Source organism: Odontomachus brunneus, unplaced genomic scaffold, assembly GCF_010583005.1.
Source record: "Odontomachus brunneus isolate Ranch 3 - 2012 unplaced genomic scaffold, Obru_v1 Obru_scaffold_031, whole genome shotgun sequence".
In the NCBI taxonomy this organism is placed as follows: Eukaryota; Metazoa; Arthropoda; class Insecta; order Hymenoptera; family Formicidae; genus Odontomachus; species Odontomachus brunneus.
The window spans coordinates 1,995,254-2,016,020 of record NW_022639481.1 but is presented as its reverse complement, the minus strand read 5'-3'; the positions used below and the strand labels follow the sequence as shown (position 1 = coordinate 2,016,020).

Here is a 20,767-nt window from a genome sequence, read left to right as displayed (position 1 = left end):
TTTTTTCCCCGTTTTTTTTTTTTTTTTTTTTTTTTTTTTTTTGGTTTTCTCTCGCGATAAATTTCGTCGCCCGCGTCAGCCGAGCCCTCCCCCGTCCCATTCACTCGGCCTAACAGTTCGTATAAACAATTGCAATCAGCGACTTTTTTTTTTCATTCTGAGTACTCAGCCTATTCCGTTACCCGCGGTGGCTATCAATCATCGTGCACGAAGTGTACCGCCAGTGCCGTCCGTTTGCGTTAGCGACAGCGACCTTTTTTCTAGCAAATTCGAAATAGGGGAGGAGGTGGCAATGTGAAACAAGACTGTATGTGTGAAATATGGCAGTATGTGAAACGAGGCTTTTTCCTTAAATAATTGCTGCGACCTGTCAATAATTAGAATAAATATAATCATTAGGATCCTTATCGACCATCTCAGTGCTACGTTATTTATAATATTGAGAGATTAAGCTACTAACTCTATCGAGTATTAAGCTAATTTATTTTCTTCAGTTATCTTATTTAATATTGGATTTTTCACCTAAAAAAATAGTCCATATTCCCATCTTCTGTTCTATTCTCTCTCTCTTTCTCTCCCTCTCTCTCTCTCTCTCTCTCTCTCTCTCTCTCCCTCCCTCTCTCCTGTCTCCTCTCTCCTCTCTCTCTCTTTCTCTTTCTGTCGTTATATATATGTATATATATAATTCTGTGGAATTCTTTGATGTGAAATGTCTGAGACGACTTACGGCCGGTTAATTTGCAGGATCACGAGCAGATAATATAATCTCTTGTCTGCAGCCGACTTTAAGTCAATTTTGATAAAACAGAATCTCAACTTCATACATAGTTAATTAGATATGTCTGGAAAGTTTGACGAAATGTATATTTTCGCGCATTTTCATTCTCGTCGACAACGACGACTCGCCGCTTCTTTCGCAATTATCATCATTATTCCGTTCTTGGCGCCTTCCCCGTTTCCGCCAATTTGTTTCTCCGTGTTCAAAATGCGCGGTGAATTAATTAAAATCGGATCCGAAGGAATTCGCCCGGCGCAACAAGCGGGAAGCAGGGCGTTTCCGCACCGCGATCCCGAACTAATTAAAAAATAGAAACAAGAGCAACAGCCTGTCAGCGCTCGCGCGCATCCGACGCGTTTGTTTGCGTATCGGTGCATTCCTCGCCTCGTTCCCCGATCCGCATGCTGCAACTCAGCAAAGTGCATTCCTACGGGGGCGCGGCAACCGCTCGTCGTCGCTGTTGGCGTTGTCGCAGGAATTGGATCGGTCACCCGATATCGCAGACGGTATTCTCGAAATTCGAGAGCGCCCACCCTGTATTAATATTAAATTCCGCCCGCCGGACCCGCCTAGCCGACGATAGCCGCCGGGGATGCTACGCGGAAATTACACGCCCGAATGCGGCCGATAACGCACGTCGATCAACGACTTAGTCCGCTTCGTAACTCCGAAATTGCGGAATTTCTGCCCCAATTCGATAGACACATTCTCTTTTTCTCTCCTCGCGTTAATCTTCCTCAAGGTTTTGAAGCGAAACTCTGTCAAAGCTCGGACACTGATCCTAATCCCATTCTTACTGCTCTTTTCTCGAATATTTAAAAATTTTTAAAAGTATCGGCCTTTTTACCTCTGTTTGAATATCAATCGGCTTTTTCCATGCAATCTTCAATATTCGTGTTTAAAGAAACAAAACACTTTTCATCAGATAGTTGAAATTTATTTTATGCCCGACATCCTTTAGCTACTCTTCTCTCGGGATTAAGCAGTCTCTCGGATTTGCTAGCCAGTTGTACAGCTTGCGTCATTCTTGCTCGTGTTGCCTTCTCATCGGAAGTGAATATAATTTATACAGATGTACGTGCGGGAGGAAAAAGAGGTTGTGTTCCGGATTGACGAAATACAATACCTGCTCACCGTAAGATGAAATAAAACATTCCATCCTCCACATTTATTTCACTGATTAACGATCCGAATATTCCAGAAATATTTCAGAGTTCGATGTATCGCGCCACGCATCGATCGCGGTCGTGTTACGGCGATTAAATCAAACTCGATATCCGATCGCGTATCGCTTTTGAGATCGCCGGAGCGCGATTAATTTTACAATTCCGTGCTAAATAAAACAGCGAGCTCATGCGCGCTTTGTCGTAAATAAAATGCATTAGCGGAGCGTGGCTTTGCTTCATAAAAATTATTAACGCCAGGTCGAGGAGGTGCACGCGCCCGCGCATGTTCGCGGAATATGCGAAATAATGCGCGAAAATAATGTTGCTCCGGTCGACGTGTTTGCGCGAATTTTCATAACACCGCGCATATCGACGTTATCGCATATCTTTCCCGGACACGATGCATTATTAATGTCGGATATTAAAAGTGGAGCACGCGGTGCCACGTGCAGCTAGAATTTAATTTAATGCCCGAACACGAGTTCTCCCACCTCCCCTTCCCCTCCGTCCTCCTGTGTATCAAATCTGACAGTTTTCGCTGAAACAATTATTCACAATTACTCCCCGCCACGCAATAAGAGGAAAGAGGAGCGCAACTGTTACCGCGCCGCTTACGGTCTTACACGGCGATGTAATCGCCGCGCCGCTTTCGAAATGAGGCTGTCACGTCGAAATGTCTGTCGCGTCCAAATTGTCGTTTTTCAACGCGACGAATCTTCCTGGCGATAACGAAAGTCCCGATTTGTCGTCGTTCTCCGGGCGTTCGTTTCGCGATCAACGGCATAACAGACTTGCTTTTTTCTTCCTAACAGATTGCGGGACACGCCGAGATAAAGGCGTGCAAATTCGAAGATTAACAGGGCTCGATAGTTCCTGGCAATTTTCGACAATCGGGATGGAATCGGTCGCTGGGCGAGCTGATTCAGCGGCGGCTTTTTTGTGACACGTGTCATTGGATCGCGGCCTGAGAGGAACTCGATATACCGGGAATCGTAAGAATGATACATCGCGCACCCCCGGTATATATCGCAATTTATTAGAGCCCCGCGCGAATTACTTCGAGATAGGATCGGAGTATCGACGGGTAGATTTGTATGATGGCCCGATAGAGAGCCCGACGCTGCCCTCGCGCGTATAATTCTGTCGCGGCCAGCGAGGCTAATGCTCGCGACATCGATACATCGTGATAGCATCCGGTTCGCCCAATAACATGGCGCAACGCGAATTTGTTCGCGTCGGCCGTTTCGGCCGTTTCTTTGAATAATTTAGTGCCGCCGTTTGCAGGTCCGCCGCCGATTCTGTCGACGCTTCCGATTCGGCTTTCCGACCAGTTCCATCGGGACATTCCGGCAATCAGGCGGCGATATTCGCAACGGCGAGGACACGCGCCGGGGAACAATATGCGAAATTCGCCCAATAATCGCGCGCATGAGGCGAATGAAAGAACAGCGAAATTGTAGGAGATGAGGATTGTTGGAGACGGAATAATAGGACATCCGATCTCCCTTTGCGCGAAACTTCACGCTCATACGTCGGCAGTAAAAAATTCGCCGCGTCGCGCAGAGGCAGACGCCGTATCCGGGGTTTCCCCGGAAAGTCCCGGATTCGTGCGAGTCGCTTTTCTTGCGAGTCGAGTAGCGTGACGTCGAGTACGTACTAAGAAGTATACCCCGCGTCATAATAACGACGTCGTTAGGCGGCTCGACCTCTCCTCATCTCGCGATGACCCGTAGAATGCCAGCAAGTCAAGTATACACGGTCCTTGGCTTTCCACGAGATCCGGAACACTACTTGTGTTTTCTTTTCTGTTTTTTTTTTTTTTCGCAAACTCTCAATCGAGGACAATCATTTTCGGCGACATCGTTCGGGACGATTTACACGAGATTACCTTCAAAATCGAATTGCGTAATACTACTTTAACCAGAGTACGGTTAGTGCGATTTGCCGAGGACGCGAAGCCGGCGATGCGAGAAACCAAACAATCGGGTCACCCGATAGCGTCTTAGAGCAGTGACGTGGAGCATATTTGCGCTCATTCGAGCATGGGCGAGCATTGTTGCATACTGAACGCAATAACAAGCTGCATTAAAGTGCCTCCTAGTTCTCGTCTTCGTGCCATCCCTAAAGAGCGCACGGGATGCGAGGGGAATGTCTTCTATATAATACATTTATGCCTTCCGTTCAGCGTATCGCTTCTCAACTGGCTCAAACATTGCACAATCTTCTTTCCACATTTGCAGTTATCTAGTTAACAAACTCATCTTTCGATATGTAATATCTCCGTCAACTCTTCTGCGATTCCAAATTTTTTTTCATTTACTGTAAAAAATTAAAAACGACCGAAGTGTATCGCTTTTCGACCGGCTCAAACATTATACAATTTTTTTCACATTTCCGATTGTCTGAAGACTCATCTTTCGATATTTCATTTTTTTACAACTTCTCTCTCTTTCTCTCTCTAGTAGTTTTAAATTTCCTCTCTATTCACTGTGGAAATTAAACGAAGAATCGAAGTATATCACTTTTCGATAGCCTCAAGCGCCGTACTATTTTATTTAGCATATTCCTGGTTGCCTGAACTCATTTTTCGATATTTGTTATTTTTATCAATCTTTCTGCGATTTTAAATTTCTTCTCCATTCATCGAAATTAAATGGTCCAAATATTGTTTCTTCAACGTCGTGCAATTTTTTTTCATCTCTGCAGTTGCTTGAAGACACATTTGTCAAAGTTTGTTATTTTTACCAACTCCTCTGTGCACGATTCTAAATTTCTCCTACGTTTATTGTAGAAATTCGACCATCAAAGTGTATCGTTTCTCGAGCCGCTCAAGCGCCATACAATTTTATTTACCGCATTTGTAGTTCTCTGAAGACTCATCGATATTTGATATTTTTATCAACCTCTCTGAGGTTTCAAATTTCTTCTCCGTTCACTGTAGAAATTAAACGGTCGAAGTGACGTCAACGGGATGTTCCAAGACAAGCGAACGAGACCTTTCACATGGCCATATCGGTACATACGCTTTTCCTACTACGGTTACTCGGCTTTTTTCCGGATAACTTGGTGCGCAAACCGCCGGAACCATCGGCGAGCTAGTAAACCCCGGCGCCTGTACTTCGTTAGCAATATCAACTGAGTTATCTGTTACTAACGCTAAACTTCGGTTACGTTAATTTAGCAAAGGGCCGCTTTTACGGATACTACGGCGGCATCGATAAATCCGGCAATTCGCGGTCACGTAATATCGCAAATAATAACGGCGTCGTTGCGTTATCACGGATACCGCGCCTCTCACATGTACAGGATGTCCTGAAACCACCGTCCTTCCGACCACAAGCTCGTTCCATTCTAAGCGGATAAAGAAACCCGATGACATTGACGAAAAGAAGCAAAACTTGGTCAAGATCAAAGGAAGTAGATTTGCAATTGGTTAAGATAAGAGAAAAGGGACGAAAGGAATATATTTAGAATTTATCTTGACCACATACAATGATAACCCCTCTTTCTACGTACGCTTCAATAACGCGCATTTATTTTTTGTTAAAAATGAAGACACCAAAGTTGATTTGTTTTCATTAGTTAGAATTTTCGTATAAATGCATTTCGAGAGATGCGTATTACTTAAATGTATGTAAATGAACGAATATGGTAAATGAGATAATGAAAAATATGATTATTGCGGAAAGTAGGTAAAGGTATGGCGGTCAATCAGGCTCTCGGCTAGAATAAATAAACTGGATCAAAGAACCCGCGGCTAAGAGGTAGAGCGACGATTTTGCGGCATCCAGTATGCATGCAGATGCAATTTTGAGCCGTATACTCGTAATTAGGCAACCGCAATTAATCACGCGCGCATCAAATATTTACACGAGCAGGAAACCGCGCTTTATATACAAACATACTGCAATTTATCATGTTCCGCTCTCACGCCGGATTACGTCGCCGTTCCGAAAGAGCTTTTTCAACGGCCGAGGAGCGCCATTGAAGCGCGGAAACATACTGTGGGTATCAGAGAAAATCTCTCGAAACATGTCCATGCATCATCACGAAACACCACGTGTGTTATCAATTAATTGCAACACGCATTATCATCATTGAAACGTGTAACTTTATAAACATACCGCGCTGCACTGAATCCCGCATATAATTTTGCACCGTTGCAACGCTCGGTGTTTCGTGAAGTTCTTTCAATCCCGTCAGAAATCAAATTTCCATCCTAATGCGAGGCAAGACGTCGTAGGCTTAACTTTAACGGATACAGAGCGGATATACGCGAATCGCAAGACAATGTATTACCGTACAGTTGCTGAAATTTGTTAGCAGGACAACGAATGTTATTGCAGTAAGTAGCGCAGTTATGGTGGTTTAGAGCGTCCTTCTGGCAATTACGTGCGGCAAGCTGCGTACGCTGGCTCACGATATATTCCGTGTTTGTCCGGAACTCGTCGCGTGCGCCACGCACACGTGCAATTCCCCAATTCCCCCGGAAAAGGTCGCGAGCGATGAGTGCAGGTGAACCTCCGCAATCGTTCGCATCGCGCGCCCTCATTAATTCGCTCCACGGCGTCTCATTTACACCATCTCCCGCGTCTCCCTTCATTTGCATTCCCGTTAATCATTGCGCGGTTAATACTTCCGAGCCGACGCCGCGCACTGATTTCGTGGCTTACGCTTCGCCTCGCGCGGAAAAAGGTCCCACGAGATGCGGGCTGCTTCCAGAGGAAGCAAGCCCTCGTTCCTGCCGCACTTACTCTCGCGGATGGAAAATATTCTCTGATGAAATATCTGCGATTAGAACATCGGTTGACATAACTTTAGGGCGAATTCAATTCGCGCGAAGCTATCGTTCGTAAACATATCGAGATACGAAAGATCTATTTAGAGATTCTTTTCATTCTATTCGAGAAGAAATGGAAACATGTGACTTGTAGACTTGTAGGCTTGTAGCCAATCGCGAGATATTTGTAGCGACCACGTTATCTCACGCGTTCAAACATCATTATCTTCACGTGGCTTAAACTCACTCGCACTAATTTCAGCAATTGGTTCTTCTTCACAGGCCGTGTTTTTATTCCTTTTGGTATACCTCGGGATATATCTTAAGAGCTTCTTTTTATACAGATAATACTCGTTAAACTAAACTCGAAATTCCTCTACCATTTCGCAAATGAACACGTCGATTTTCCGTATTTAATTATTTATATCTAATTATTAATTCGTATACTAACCTTCTTTAATTAATAATAACAAAACTACAATATGATACAGGAACTTTGTTCTGTTTCACGTAATATACAAGCACATGACGGCAGAGGTTGTCATCACGACTCATCTATTCTGTCGCGCGTGATCATTCAGCAATATCTTCTTTAATTAATAATTAAAATCTCATTTGCGAAATAGTTGTCTGCGAAAGGAATGGTAAAGGAATTTTGTGTTCAATTTGATGAGTTCTATATGTTCAACGGATATACATTTTCTGTATACAACGGTTGTGTCAATAATAGTTAGATACTCTGTATAGTTTATTTCTCTTGAAGAATAGTTTTTTTTTCTAGTCTTGAGCAGATGTTAGGTATGAAAGGAATGTTAAACGGAAGAGGGATTTTAATCCACACACACACACACACACACACACATACACACACACACACACACACACACACACATACACAATTTTGAATTTATCCGAACGAGAGAGAAAGAGAGAGGGTGAGGGAAGGAGAGAGTGAGTCTATGTTTCCACCAGCCTCGTAACTCAAACTAACGAGTTTCTCGCGATGAGGCTCGAATTTGCGAATGGTGCGGCGGTGATAATTATTAATCTTTCGTCGGAGGCTGAGTAAGCCGACACGCGTTCCGTCAAAGCCATATTTTATTTCGCCGCGTCCGCGAAGAGTTACGTTATTATTGAAGCAAACAGAGTGCGGCGGTGTCTCGCCCCGCGTGCAGCTTAATTTAATTATGACCGTTATACCAGCCGGGCCGGCTAACTTCTCGCGAGTTATTATAAGCTTACAACTTGCATTGTAAATTATTAACGGCTCCCCGGGCGTAGCCGGATCGCCAATAGAGGCGGCTTAGAATAATTCGACGGGACGGCCAATCGCCGCGGTCGATTCCGCGGTATTTTCACGAACGGAGGGCTCCATTAAGGGAGCCGTCTGAATAAGTTCGAAAGGGACGCAATCTAGCCACGGTCGCCGAGACAGGAGACAGGAACGACGGCGTTGGCGCGGCGCTCCGCGGGGTTGAGAGCGGCAGAGGGGTGGGTTTATTCAAATTGAACGCGACAGAGGCGGAATGTCTGGCGTGCCCGCGGGTTGTCAACTTTCCATTTTAAGTTCGCTGACGTATTGAGTCGAAGTTCGCAGCCGCGGTACTTCCGGAACTGGTCCACCACCCCCGAGACACGGGCCCGCACCGACAGGTAAAATATTGTTCCGTTAGCTCCGCGCCGCATTGATTCTAGATATTGCGGTGGTGCTCTCGGACGGCTGGTAAACATAAATAACGGTGACGGAAGCGCACGGATCAGTGAATAATGGAAGAATATTATGAAGGGCAAACACGCTTATTCTCGACCTGCCTATTTTCCTCTCGCGCGCGAATCTCGTTCCAACTGAAATTAGATTCGACGAGCGCCTGGAGTCTGACTCTTCGAGAAAAATCTCTATATAATTATATAACAATTACGTTATACGTGTGCGGACCCGCACATGAATTTTATATGTCCACACGGGAAGAGAAAACGCCCCGACGTCTCGTTTGACAATTTAGAGACAGCTTGAGGATGCGAATGTTAATTGCTCTCTTCATAGTGCATTTTTAATCTCGAACACTTTTCGTCACGTCTGAAAGATTGCGGGTTTGCTTTACCGCGGCACAATGCAGCCGGGAAATTTAGCGGCCGGCAGTTTTCTCTCGCGGCCTTTATAATAAAGCTTAATCTCTGTTCTACGGCGTTTTAATGAACGAGCCGCCTCAAAACGTTTATGAGGTATATGGAAATTTTTTTAAATCTGCTTGTTTGGCGCACGACGTGTCGCGTCGCAATCTCTGGCGAGAAGCGCGGATTAACATTTATTAAAAACATAAATTATGCGCATTAACGAAGGCTAAAGAGACGGACCTTTTCGTGCTTTTAACTGTGCTAAACGCGCGGAGTATACGTGCGAATGAGAGAATCTTTATCAGCTCTCTGAAAGCCCACCGCAACCTTTCTCGCGCATAATAACCTTTCCAAATGTTTCTCGATGCACTGCCGGGGGAAGAAACGTCCGACGCAGAGAGGGAATTTGGTGGCACATCGACGATCAAGAGTTATTATTATAATCGAACGCCAGTTCCTGAGGGGACTTTTAATGGAGTCACGCGTTGTCGTCTGCTTTGGAACTTTGAGTGCCTCTCACGGAGTCTTTCTTGCAGATTGCGACATGACGAGAATAACGAAAATTATCAAGTAATCTGAAAGCGGCTGCTTGTCTGAGACAAGCCAACGACGCAGTCGAAAACTCGACTTCTCCAGCTCGAATTCGCAGCCAGCGATGGCTCCGATATGCGAAGTCAGAGAGTAGCGATGGCTCGAGCACCTTCATGCTCGTTTATGCACGAGATGCAACGAAACTTTCAACGGCGATGCTCAAAAGAATTCTCTTTGACCAATTCGGGCTGAAATTTTCTGTAATTAAAGTGCCGGAGCACTCATAGCTTTGCTGTTGCGATCGATCGAGAATAAACGAATTGGAAATGAACGAATTAGTTCGATAAGATGCAATCAAATGACTGAATCTTGCTGAACGTTGGAAATCTTTGAGCGTGATTTTTGCGGTTTTTTAAATTTCAGGCGTGATTACTGTGAATTTAATCTTGAATACTGCAGCTCTATTTGAGGAAAGGAAAGTCCCGAAAAGTTGTTGAAAATTTCCGATATAGATAGACACACTCGCTCGGTTACTAATAAATCGCGACTCGATCTCGCGACTTTCCATCGGAAATAAAGGCGGTGAATCAATCCGGCTGGAGCTGCGGATTCGAGGAAATTCTTGGCCGGAATTCCGAAAGCCGGGCGGCGTAAACCCTCGAAAATCCGGTTAAGATCGAGACCAGCGTCCAGCGAAGCTCGATATAAATCAGTCGAGTCCGGCGAAGCGCGAGCCTCGCAGCCGGATACTGCGCGCCCTCGTCTTCCACCGGTATCTTTCGTGTCCATCTCTTTCTCCCGTCCGCCACCCCTCCTGTTTCCCGGACACGTAATTACGGGCCTTAGGTGGAGAACTTCCGAGTCCGGGCTCTTGCATTCTCGTGACTGCCGACCCCGTAGCCGCAAAAAGAGCGCGCGCAATGAAAGAGAAACGTTTAAGGTAGGAAAAAGCTTCCGGCTGCTTAGAGCAGGATTCTCTTGCGGATGGTTGCTTGTGAAAGCACGGCGGCTAAGAAGGGACGACGGCAAAAGGAGTTGCGGTTCCTTGAAGATTCAGACAGAAAGGCAAAGACTGCTATACCAAAAACTCCCAATACTACGATTTGACATATTTTTACTCGTAAATACCGCCGTCGATCGCGTGTAAAAGGGAAATGTGTTCAACTTCCAACCAGAACCTGAGGGGTTCGCGTTAATCTGAAAAAGGAAGATTGTTTATTTACAAGACTGTTCATCACAACACAGTAAAATAATCATAGGTTTTTAAAGATACTTCAAGATACAAACTAGAAGATAACTTCTTGTTACGTTAGGAACAAATAACGTTTCTTGGTTACGGTCTATTATTGGATCCAAACAGTGTCTCAATTACCCTTTAGCAAAGAGTAAGTCAAAATTTTCAGATTTTACAAAAGGAGATTAGATTTCCATTGTATGAAGCAGCATAAATAATAATCATTGTATTACAAATGAGCCATTCGTTCACGACGATCCACTTGAAAGCACAAACTTGGGGACGCGGAGTTTGAAAATGTTGGCAAGTCAACGGAGGTTCGCACAGCGGCCGGAATCTTTTTCCTCGCAGTCGCGACCAATACTCGGGAGCTGCTCGGGGAGTCGCGCAAATAGGACGAGAATAATCGTCTTCGCCTTCGCAAACAAGGGGTGGGAAGACGCGGCAGCTTCTCACCCTCGGCTCGAAACAATCGCAACTATGCCCCAACAATTTATAATTCTCTCGCGCTGCCAGTCCTCCACCAGCCCCTCGACGGGATCGCGCGAGGGCTGGTTCGCGCGCGCGCGGTGCACAGTTAAATGTTATTACTTTAGTCGTTGCAGATAATTTCCCTCGTTTGTTCGCCGAGGCGAATTCCGCTCCGCGCGACCCTCCCGGCTCCACGAGGGGCGAAGTCGTCAACCGGCGTTCGCGCATAAGCTGCCGGGAATGACGTCGCTGGTAGGAATAATGCCAGCTTTGCGCGAAGCCAGTAGGCGAGTCAAGTAGCAAGTTACTTCCTTACCTCCCTTAATGGAAGGTAACGAGAAACGAGCATCTCTTCTCATATTTCAATTACTAGCCAAGTCCGAGTGCATAGAATAGTGAAACGTGTAAGCGCGTGTCATGCGATACATAACATGTCAATAATCACATGTCGATCCCTGTCACCGAGAATAAAGCATTGGCCATAGCGCGCTTAAGTCGCGGGAATTTATCTCGCCTCCCTTCGCGAGGGAACAAATCGAATCGTGACACGAACGATTCTCTGAAGTGATGTGCGTAGGAAAAAGTCACTGTCGCTTAGCGGGGGATTAGATCAGATTCGGGGCGAGTTCCTACTCGCAGCAATCACTTCGGTAGGAAAGATTGCGACATTTTTGCCTCGATGAAATTCAGAACGCATCCGATCAGAAAATTTCTCTTCTGAGAACTACTGAATTCTTCTGACAGGCACTGCGAGTTTCATTGAACAGAAAGAAAAGGAACGTTGCAACCTTTCCGTCACCGAGCGTACATTTATTCGCGCACTCCTTCTCGTAGGCACATCGACTAGTTTTGCTTAATACTTGAGGGATTCAGCGCGTTTAATAATTCTTAGCCGAGGAAACCATAACAGCGGCTTTCCATCAGCCAGTACAGGTTCGGGGGTGGTCGGGCGGTGTACTCGAATTTTTTTAGTCGCCGACATTTTTGTGACGCTCTCTCCCCTCCGGCGGCCAGGGCTGCGTACATCGCGGCGACTGCTGGCCTTGCACTCGCTCCTCTTTCCCTCGCGGTAAGCACTCCCGGTAATGCGCTTCTTGGTGCATTAACCCCAAGCGGGTAGCACGCGCACACGTATGTCAAACCTTTTGTGCCCAACACAGACACGCGAACACTAGGTTCAACGCAAACTACCCTCCGTACACCGAGACGCAAGCTGCTTCCTACCCTCTCCTCCTCCTTCTCCTCCTCCTCCTCCTCGTCCTTCTCCTTGCCTCGCAGGCAGTTCCTTATGCAACTGTTAATCGTCTCGCGTACGCAGCTTCCCCGCTAATTATATCGCAGTCTCTTGAATCGACGAATTTTCCCGCCAGCATTGGTCCTCTTTAAGCACATTCTCAGCAGTATCTTTCTTAGCAATACGCGTGCACGACGCACTCAAACCGACTGAATTTTGCCGAAAATCGCGCGTTTATCAACGCGTTTAATCAACGATAACACGCGTCATACAGTTGTGTTATTTGAAAAATGAAAAAGTAAATCAAATATAGAGAGCAATGAATTTTTATGGATTTTGTGATAAAGTGAAAGGGAAGCGCATGCATTAAGAAGTGATCGCAATCGAGATTGTGATCACTGAGAAAGCAGCTGTTAGACTGAAGGCTGTTCGATTAAATTTACAGTTAACTTCTTCGCGTCTTCATCGCATTCTCATAACGTTCCAAAGTCCGCAGTTCCTCGCTCACTATTTCAAAAGGATTCTCTCTCGGATGCGAGCGTGAAAGGTGTCGAAGTAAGTGCAGGGCGGGCGGCAGACGGAAACCTTGAAGAACGAGAGAAGAACGTGAAACGAAAGCGGATGTCGCGGCCGAGGGGGACGAAATCGCTAAAAGGAATGCGCAGTCGAGCGAAAGAGGCCTCAAGGGGTTGACAGAGGGGGGTTGGTTGGTCGGCCAGTTGAAATAATGTAGAGAAAGCTCTAAAAAGCTCCGCCAGAAACGCAGGAAGGTACCTGCGACCCCATTTTGTTTCAGTTCTCTCTGTCTCTTTTTCTTCCCCAGGCAGACAATTCTCCGCGATTTATTGTATCGCATTAGTTTCAGCGTTACATGAACAATATTAAATAATTTCACAATAGGCATGTTTTTGCACTGTAATCCCCTCAGCTGTTCATGCTTCTTTAAGCGGGCATAAATAGACTCCTTTTCAGCGAAAGCTCGCCGACGAACTGTTATTCTCGACATATTCATATCGTTAAATTCACTTAGTAGGAAACGTGTTGTCTCTCATTGTCACCTTTTTCTCGCAACGTCAGTTCGGCCAACTCGTTCTAAGTATATGCAAATGTGTATATTTACAAATATATGAACATCCATGTTCTATGATATATATGAATAGATGAATTTTTTAAAACAACACAAAAGCTCTGTTTGAAAGCTCCGGGACACGGAAGCTCTGCTTTCACGGACTGCGAAGTTCACCGATGCTCCTCTTTTTCCAGCTACAATTCTAATTTTACATCGACATTGTCAATTTAACCCGCGACTCGAATTGCCGCTTTGACATCGAACACAGAGTGGATACATTCGTGAGATAAAACGGCCACTTGCTTCCGCGTGTGGCGAACAAAGCAAGCGATAAAAAAGCGCTCACTATATCGTCTATTAATAGGGTACCGATAAGCAGGAACGCGCGCTCGTATGACAAAAACGGAGATTACCTCGTGCGTTCCATCGTTTTTAACTTTTTCAACAAAAAACAGTAACAGCATATATATATATATTTTTTTTTTTATTTTTATCATCAGACCTCATGTGCGTAAAACGATACAGCCCGACCTACGCGCGCCACTTGCTCGTCGTTTAATCGTCGCTGCATCGAGAGGGATATACGTTTAATTTTAGTTGCGAATTGTCCGGAATTATGTGGCTTGTGGTGAGGAAAAAATGTGCGGAAGAAGTACCCGACGAATGCGTGTGTACCAACATTGACGTCGTTATTCTTATTTTAACGAAACAGAGAGAGAGTGTCGCGGCAGTTTCGCTTTATGCTGCGTAACGTTTGTACGTGCTGTTGTTTTCGTCGTACACCGATAAACAGCTCACCAGTTGAGCGGTCCTCGCGCGCGGCAGATATACCCGTGATTCATTATTCACCTCGTCTCTCGCCGCCAAATATTATTAATAATCCCCATCAGTCACGCGAAAGTGATTTCAATTTTTTTTCTTTTTTTTTTCTTTTTTATTTATTTATTTTTTTTTATTTTTCGCCTCAGAGTGAAGGATAACCCGCTTGAAAATGAGGCGATTCCGGGCGATTAATCTGATCGCGTTTTGCGCGCTCGTTCTGCTCGCTGATGATAGCAGTGCATCGATATTTTACAACTTGAAGAATCTGCCGGGTTTCTTGCTCTCATTGAAGCAGCTCAAAACCCTTCGACACGGGATCGTCCCCGGTAAGAAATCATTTCAATTCATAATTGAAGAATACAAATGAAATAAATATCATTAAGGTTCTCTATAGGTAACAACCTATTTAAATTTTGACAGGAATAAGGCTATTAAGAATCATTTTTTCGCAACTCAGTAATGGAATCAATATGCGTGGGAGAGTATTAAAATAAGGGGGGTTTTTAATAATTATAATTATAGAAAAATATTAGGAGATTTAGGGTCGGTTTGTAGGTGGAAGGTTGATTCATCGCGTATGTTGTAAAGACCGAGAAATCATTTCGGCGGGTGCGTTTGACACCACAAACATTATTATCCTCTCCATCATAGACATTTGCACAAAACATTCATACGCAAAAAAAATTTCAGTTGATGCAATCAAATAGGAACCAACTGAAAATTAGATGATCAGAAGCGATATCTCTGTTATGAATACTAATATTTCTGTTGTCGCAACCGAAAATATTCGTCTGAACATTAAATGATATTAGAACTCGGTTGAGGCAATTGAGAACAATTGACTATATAGAAGATTCATAAAGGAATTTTTCTGTTCCTACAGCCGAGTTTTCGTCTGATCCCTGAGCAACCGAAAATTCGGTTACACCAACAGAATTGTTATTTACGTACAGCATCAGCTCTTAATGACCTTATTCCTGTTAAAATTGGAGAATACAAGTTTTCCAGCAGCTAAATCTTTGTTTGTCCGCGACGTCTTTTAGGCACACTTTGGTGCGGCCCAGGAAACATCGCCAGCAACTATTCCGAGTTGGGCGTTAACTGGAAGTTGGACACATGTTGCAGGGCGCACGATTTCTGCAACGATTTAATAAGACCTCGGAATAGTAAATACGGGCTGTACAACAGCGCCAAATTGTGCAGCAGGTACTGCGATATTTACGATAATTACAACCGTTCAGCCTACAAACGCATTTTCCACATGCTGTTGCAGCTTGTTGTGCGAGTGCGACTTGCAGTTTTACGATTGTTTGAAGAAAACATCTGGTTTCATTGCGTTCAACGTCGGGAAGATATACTTCACGAAATGCAAGCGGTGTTTCAACGCTTACTACAACATCGAAACGTGCATTAATAGGTAAGTGAAACATACGCGAACGCAAAATTCATGATATCTTATCGGGAAGCAGAAGTTCACAGTCAAGCTCGCGCGCGCAAATAAGCAACAGAGTACCTAAAATTGGCTCCATGTGTGTATTTTCGCGCTGATCATCACTAATTATAATTAATTCGACGTGTGACAAAAGTATCGGTCATTTCACGCGCTGCAACATCCGCTTAATTAAAAGTCCATTGACAAAACGCGTTATGTCCGCTTAATTGTTATCAATCAATTAACGGAGGGCCACCGGTGAAAGATGAGCTAACGAAATTGCACCTGTTACTTTGACATCGGTTGATTTTGCGTCAGTTGTTAATTCATCATCACGTTCATTAGGGGTCTCCTCATAAGCGAAAGACAAGGCCCTAATGGCAGCCGCGTTTTTTGCGCGCAATTTGATCGAAATCCAAATTGGCATTTGCACAACGCAATGCCGACATCGACCGCCGTTTCTCCAATCTGGAAGAATAGTGAACCAGCAATAATGAAAGAGCAAACTATTCCATTGTATAATCCTGTGGACGATGAAGATGACGATATTTCTGCAGATTTTGATTTAAGAATGTTGAATATATATTGATGTTGAATATTATACTCCCCCGCTTCCCCTTTAACATTATTCTATGATCAACAGAACGTTTTTTTTTCGAGGCCACTTGATAAACACCCAAGTATAAAAATTTCCTGGAGGCTTTGGTCACCAGTTTTTACTAGCTAGGATTTATTAGATAGTAACTATTTAGAAAACGAACAGAAGACTAACTAGTATTTCTTGACCAGCTATTACATTGAGATTAAGCAACAAAAAGTGATAAGTAAATGCTGGGAAATTTTTATGTCTAGTAAAAAGTCCGAAAATACTAGCCAATGCTTTTTGGCCAGTTACTATACAAGAAAGAATCGTAATTAAAAATAAAGCTACAATCATTTTAATAAAAGAATGAATTTATAAGAAAATTCCACTTTTTCAAATACGAGTTTGACATTATTATTATATTGAGTAATACAACATAAATTTTACAGAGTGAAATCGAATGATATTTGACAGAATATTTCATAGAATTTTGTAAAAATGTTTGGTTAGAAACTGATCAAAAACTGCACGGAAACTTTCTCTGTCTAATTACTAGCGGAGCAGTAGCTAAAATTCTTGGCCAGTAATTGGCCAAGAAGAAATCATTCTTTTTTCTACTTGGGTATTTTTATTGACGCTATGACTTAAATACGCTTATTAATGCTGTAAAATATCTCAATAAGTGTCATATTCAAATATTCAATTTTGTATTTAGTAAGAATCAATTAAATCTAACATTTCATAAAAATTTGTGTTCGGAAGATATTATCATTTGCATAACTAACCCGTTAGCCCATTAACATTTGTGTTAATTCAAATAGGAAAAAAACGTGTTAATTAACGCGACATCGAGAGTTCAATTAAATATTTTAAGAGTCGTTGAAACACTGTGTTAATGTATAATGCAGCGGTCGGTAACGGTGCAAGACAAATAGAAATCTCTGTTTCGCTTCGTTTGATTTTATCGCATTGTATTCTTTAGACATTCTTTGTATCTCAACGTTTTCCTCACTCGCTTACAATATTCTGCTTAAAGTAGAATGTAATACTCAGTTACGAAAAAAAGTATATGCGACGCGCGAGAGTGTTCGAATAATCGGCAAGAAGTGTAAACACACTCCCTGCGTCAACAGTCGTCGCTTATCAATAAACACCGGGCGATCATACAATTAAAATATAATTAAAATATTCATGATCTCCAAGGCGGTGAAATTTATCTCGCGAACTTTTTCAAATCTTTTCATTCAGTCCCGGACCGGCGAGAGACATATACACAACGGGCTACGTGTGTTAGTGCGTTATCTGTTGTCTCTACAGAATCAAAACATCACGATCCCCGAGACGGTTATGTTTACATGTGCGCCTCGCTCCGCTTTTTCGAGTCTTTTCATTCAGTCCTGGGCCGACCACAGACACGCACACAACCGACCACGTGTGTCGGCGCGTTATCGTTACTCTCGTTACTCTCGCGTGATTGAACTATTTCGTGGACCATTCTGAGATAATTAATTGGACGTTAATTAATCTCTCGTCGGCATCGCGTTATTTAACACGTCTTCGATTAAATCGTGTCTACGCGAGTGTCAGTGTCAGTGCCATGACGGAGCAGCCAGGATGCTGAACCGAGAAAGCAGGGGAGAACGCCAGGATGTGAGCAGCGATACATCATATATTTTCAAGGTGTGTCAAACCATTTATTATACCGGAAGTTCTCGTTTTTAACGAACGTTTGACGAATTTACCGCAAATAAAGAAATGAACCCGAGTCGAAATTTAGGCCGGCATTCATAGTTTGTTATCATTCGATATATAATTAAAGTTTCAATGATTCTCGATTAAGCTGCACCTATTTATTACATTATTTCATACAAGAAAACATTGATCCAAATAGCTGAGGAACAATCCATGAATATGAATCTGTAATTAGTTGTTTTCAATTAAAGATTTTAAATGATTCATAACTTTATGAATACCGGCCTTAGATCATATATATTGCAAGTGTTGATTTTCACGTCTAATAATGCTTTTTTTGGCTGCGAGTCCGATCTGTTGGCATCAGCTGACGACTTTTTCAGCTTTCATTCAACCTTTGTTATTGTGCCGAACTTAGAATAAAGTCACTATTGTTAAGCAGCATTATTGGATATAACTGTTGTTTTTATCTTTTCAGCTTTATATTAGCTCTTTTAAGAGCTACAAATCTCATCAAAACTTCCACAAAAAATAGAGAGAAAAAGACAACAAGAGAAAAAGAAAAGAGGAAAATTAGGAAGAGATGAGATTAAGTCTTGTTCTTTTACGCACACATTTACCCCTCTCTGCAGATTAATTCTCATTAAATAATTTCATACTCGCTTATCTATATAAATTTCGTTCGAATATAGCCACACATCGCCAGTTGTCAATCACGGGTGTATATTTGTCAATTAATATATATTAATGTATGATAATGTCACATACTTCGTTCATTATCAATTATCGTATGATTTCTGTAACAGTAGAGGGGGAGAGGGATATCGAGTAATTATATTGAGTGTGATTGACTGATTGATTGAATTGCAAGTGATTGTGGCAGTTTGTTTTTATTCCGCGGGAAAATATTTTTCTGAAGACTTCAGAGTCTTTTCCGAGTTTTGCACAAACGATGTGCTGTTTCTGAAATGGCAACTGGCGAGTGGTTTTTATGCATCGAATGTACACATACGCGCATCGGCAGAGTTCGGCAGAGTTCATTTAAGGTAGGTGATATATTACAGGCAGGTAATATACTACAGACACAGATAATATACACGTATATAAGGTAGGTAATATAGCCACACTTCGCTCATTTCCAATCGCGTGCGTACACATTTGCCAATTAACGTATTAATGTAAAATAACGCCACTTCGCTCATGGAGCATCGAGCAATTGTTGAGCGATAATTGATTGCAGCAGTTTGTTTTTAGCCCGTGGAAGGATATTTTTTTATTATTCCAGGGAGTCTCATGTATGGCATTGGGTTTTTTGAAGTATTCCTGCCGCGTGGGATAATTATCGCGAATAGCAATGAGCGAGTGTTGGTTTTGTGCATTCGATGCATTCGGCTACTTAATTTTTCCGACATTTTCTCCGCGGAGCTAAGGAACGGCTTTGATCGCGTCGTGTGTTCTTAGATATTATTTTGATCAAAAACATCGACGTAAAAATCGAATCTCGAGTCTTCATCGTCAAATCGCGCCTATTTCAAGCGGTCCGTAGTCTATAGGGGTGAAACCCTATTAAAATATATCGAGATAATCTAATATTAAATAATCACAAAAATAATTAAAAGCATTAATCCTTAAAATTAAAATTAATAAACGAGAAAAGCTCAAATATAAAATTATTCATAAACGAATGCTTCTTCAAGATTCTTTAAGGATGTATTGCCCGTATAATCTCTGCAAAAAGTAATTAAAAATTGACTAATGGTAAATAGGCTAATGTTTCTTTTTTAAAATGTATGATACATATACATACATACGATAGTTTAATAATTGCATATTTTCACTTTAACGCACATTACATTTACTTACTTTATTTTATATTATCTCTGACTTTTAAACTTTTAACTCTGAATCGCGATAAAACATTGTATACATCATTTTGAATATTTGAGGTACATGTATAAAATTTAAAGTTCTCTCTGTCGTTATTTTATTTTTTACTAATACGATAGCAATATTATATATTTCCATGACAGCACGATTTAAAATACTTTCAAAGCGTGACATCAAATAACGTATTAATGACATGTTATTGATGTCAAAGACGTCATTGATGCATTTTATTTAAACGTCATTTGACGTCATCGTGTTTGTTGAGCTTACAGACTTCAAAGTGGAATAACTTTTGATCCAAACTCTGAATCAAATTATTTATGATCTTTTAGATGCAATATAATTTAATCTCTAATTGTTTCACGATTTTTTCACTATTTTTGAAATACGGGCAATGCATCCTTAACATGGAAAAGATCTTCAGTAAGCAGCCATGTGTATCCAAGGTAAGTCAATAGCTTATATATCTCGGATTCTTCTTTGACTTTTCAAGTTCGACGGAATTTGCAGGGTCAATGTAGAATCAAAATTTCGACTCGGGTAGACGTACCGTGAAATTTGTTCTCTCAACGACTGGCGACATTTCCGGCACACACGTATCGCTTCCTCGTTCGAATATAACTACATTTCGCCAATTGTCAATCGCGTGTGTATATTTGCTAATCAATATATTAACGTATCATGATACCACGCCTCGTTGATTGTCAATTATATAATTTCTATAAAGATAGGGAATATATCGAACAATTATCGAGGGATAGTGATTGTAGCAGTTTTCGTGGGAAGATAACTTTCTGAAAACTGCGGAAGTCTCACGTATGGATGAGATTCGCGTCGCTGCCATAATTTCTTTAACTTCTTCTACTACTTCTCTTCCTTTTTCATTGGATAAGTCTTGCCTGAGCACTTAACGCGCATTTAATCTCGCACGTATTAAACACAAAATAGGACAGAGAAATGGCGGGAGGAGGGA

General features: G+C 42.6%; 2 protein-coding genes across 5 annotated transcripts in view; one reads left to right on the top strand and one right to left on the bottom strand.

Moving 5' to 3' along the window:
• The window catches only part of LOC116843266, a 115,125-nt gene that overhangs the window by 8,778 nt on the left and 85,580 nt on the right, over positions 1-20,767 (bottom strand). The window lies entirely within an intron of this gene.
• On the top strand, positions 14,099-17,018 carry LOC116843267. Its single transcript, XM_032813550.1, has 4 exons — positions 14,099-14,526; positions 15,244-15,406; positions 15,474-15,617; positions 15,978-17,018. The coding sequence occupies exons 1-4, from the start codon at positions 14,370-14,372 to the stop codon at positions 16,219-16,221; spliced, it is 708 nt and encodes a 235-aa protein (XP_032669441.1). The 5' UTR covers positions 14,099-14,369; the 3' UTR covers positions 16,222-17,018.

What these genes read in the sequence shown, in the direction of transcription:
- LOC116843267 (XM_032813550.1), top strand. Translation starts at nt 14,370, where the DNA reads ATGAGGCGATTCCGGGCGATTAATCTGATCGCGTTTTGCGCGCTCGTT. An exon ending in AGCGCCAAATTGTGCAGCAG is followed by an intron (nt 15,407 to 15,473) that starts GTACTGCGATAT and finishes ATGCTGTTGCAG; the next exon opens with CTTGTTGTGCGAGTGCGACT. An exon ending in ATCGAAACGTGCATTAATAG is followed by an intron (nt 15,618 to 15,977) that starts GTAAGTGAAACA and finishes CACGTTCATTAG; the next exon opens with GGGTCTCCTCATAAGCGAAA.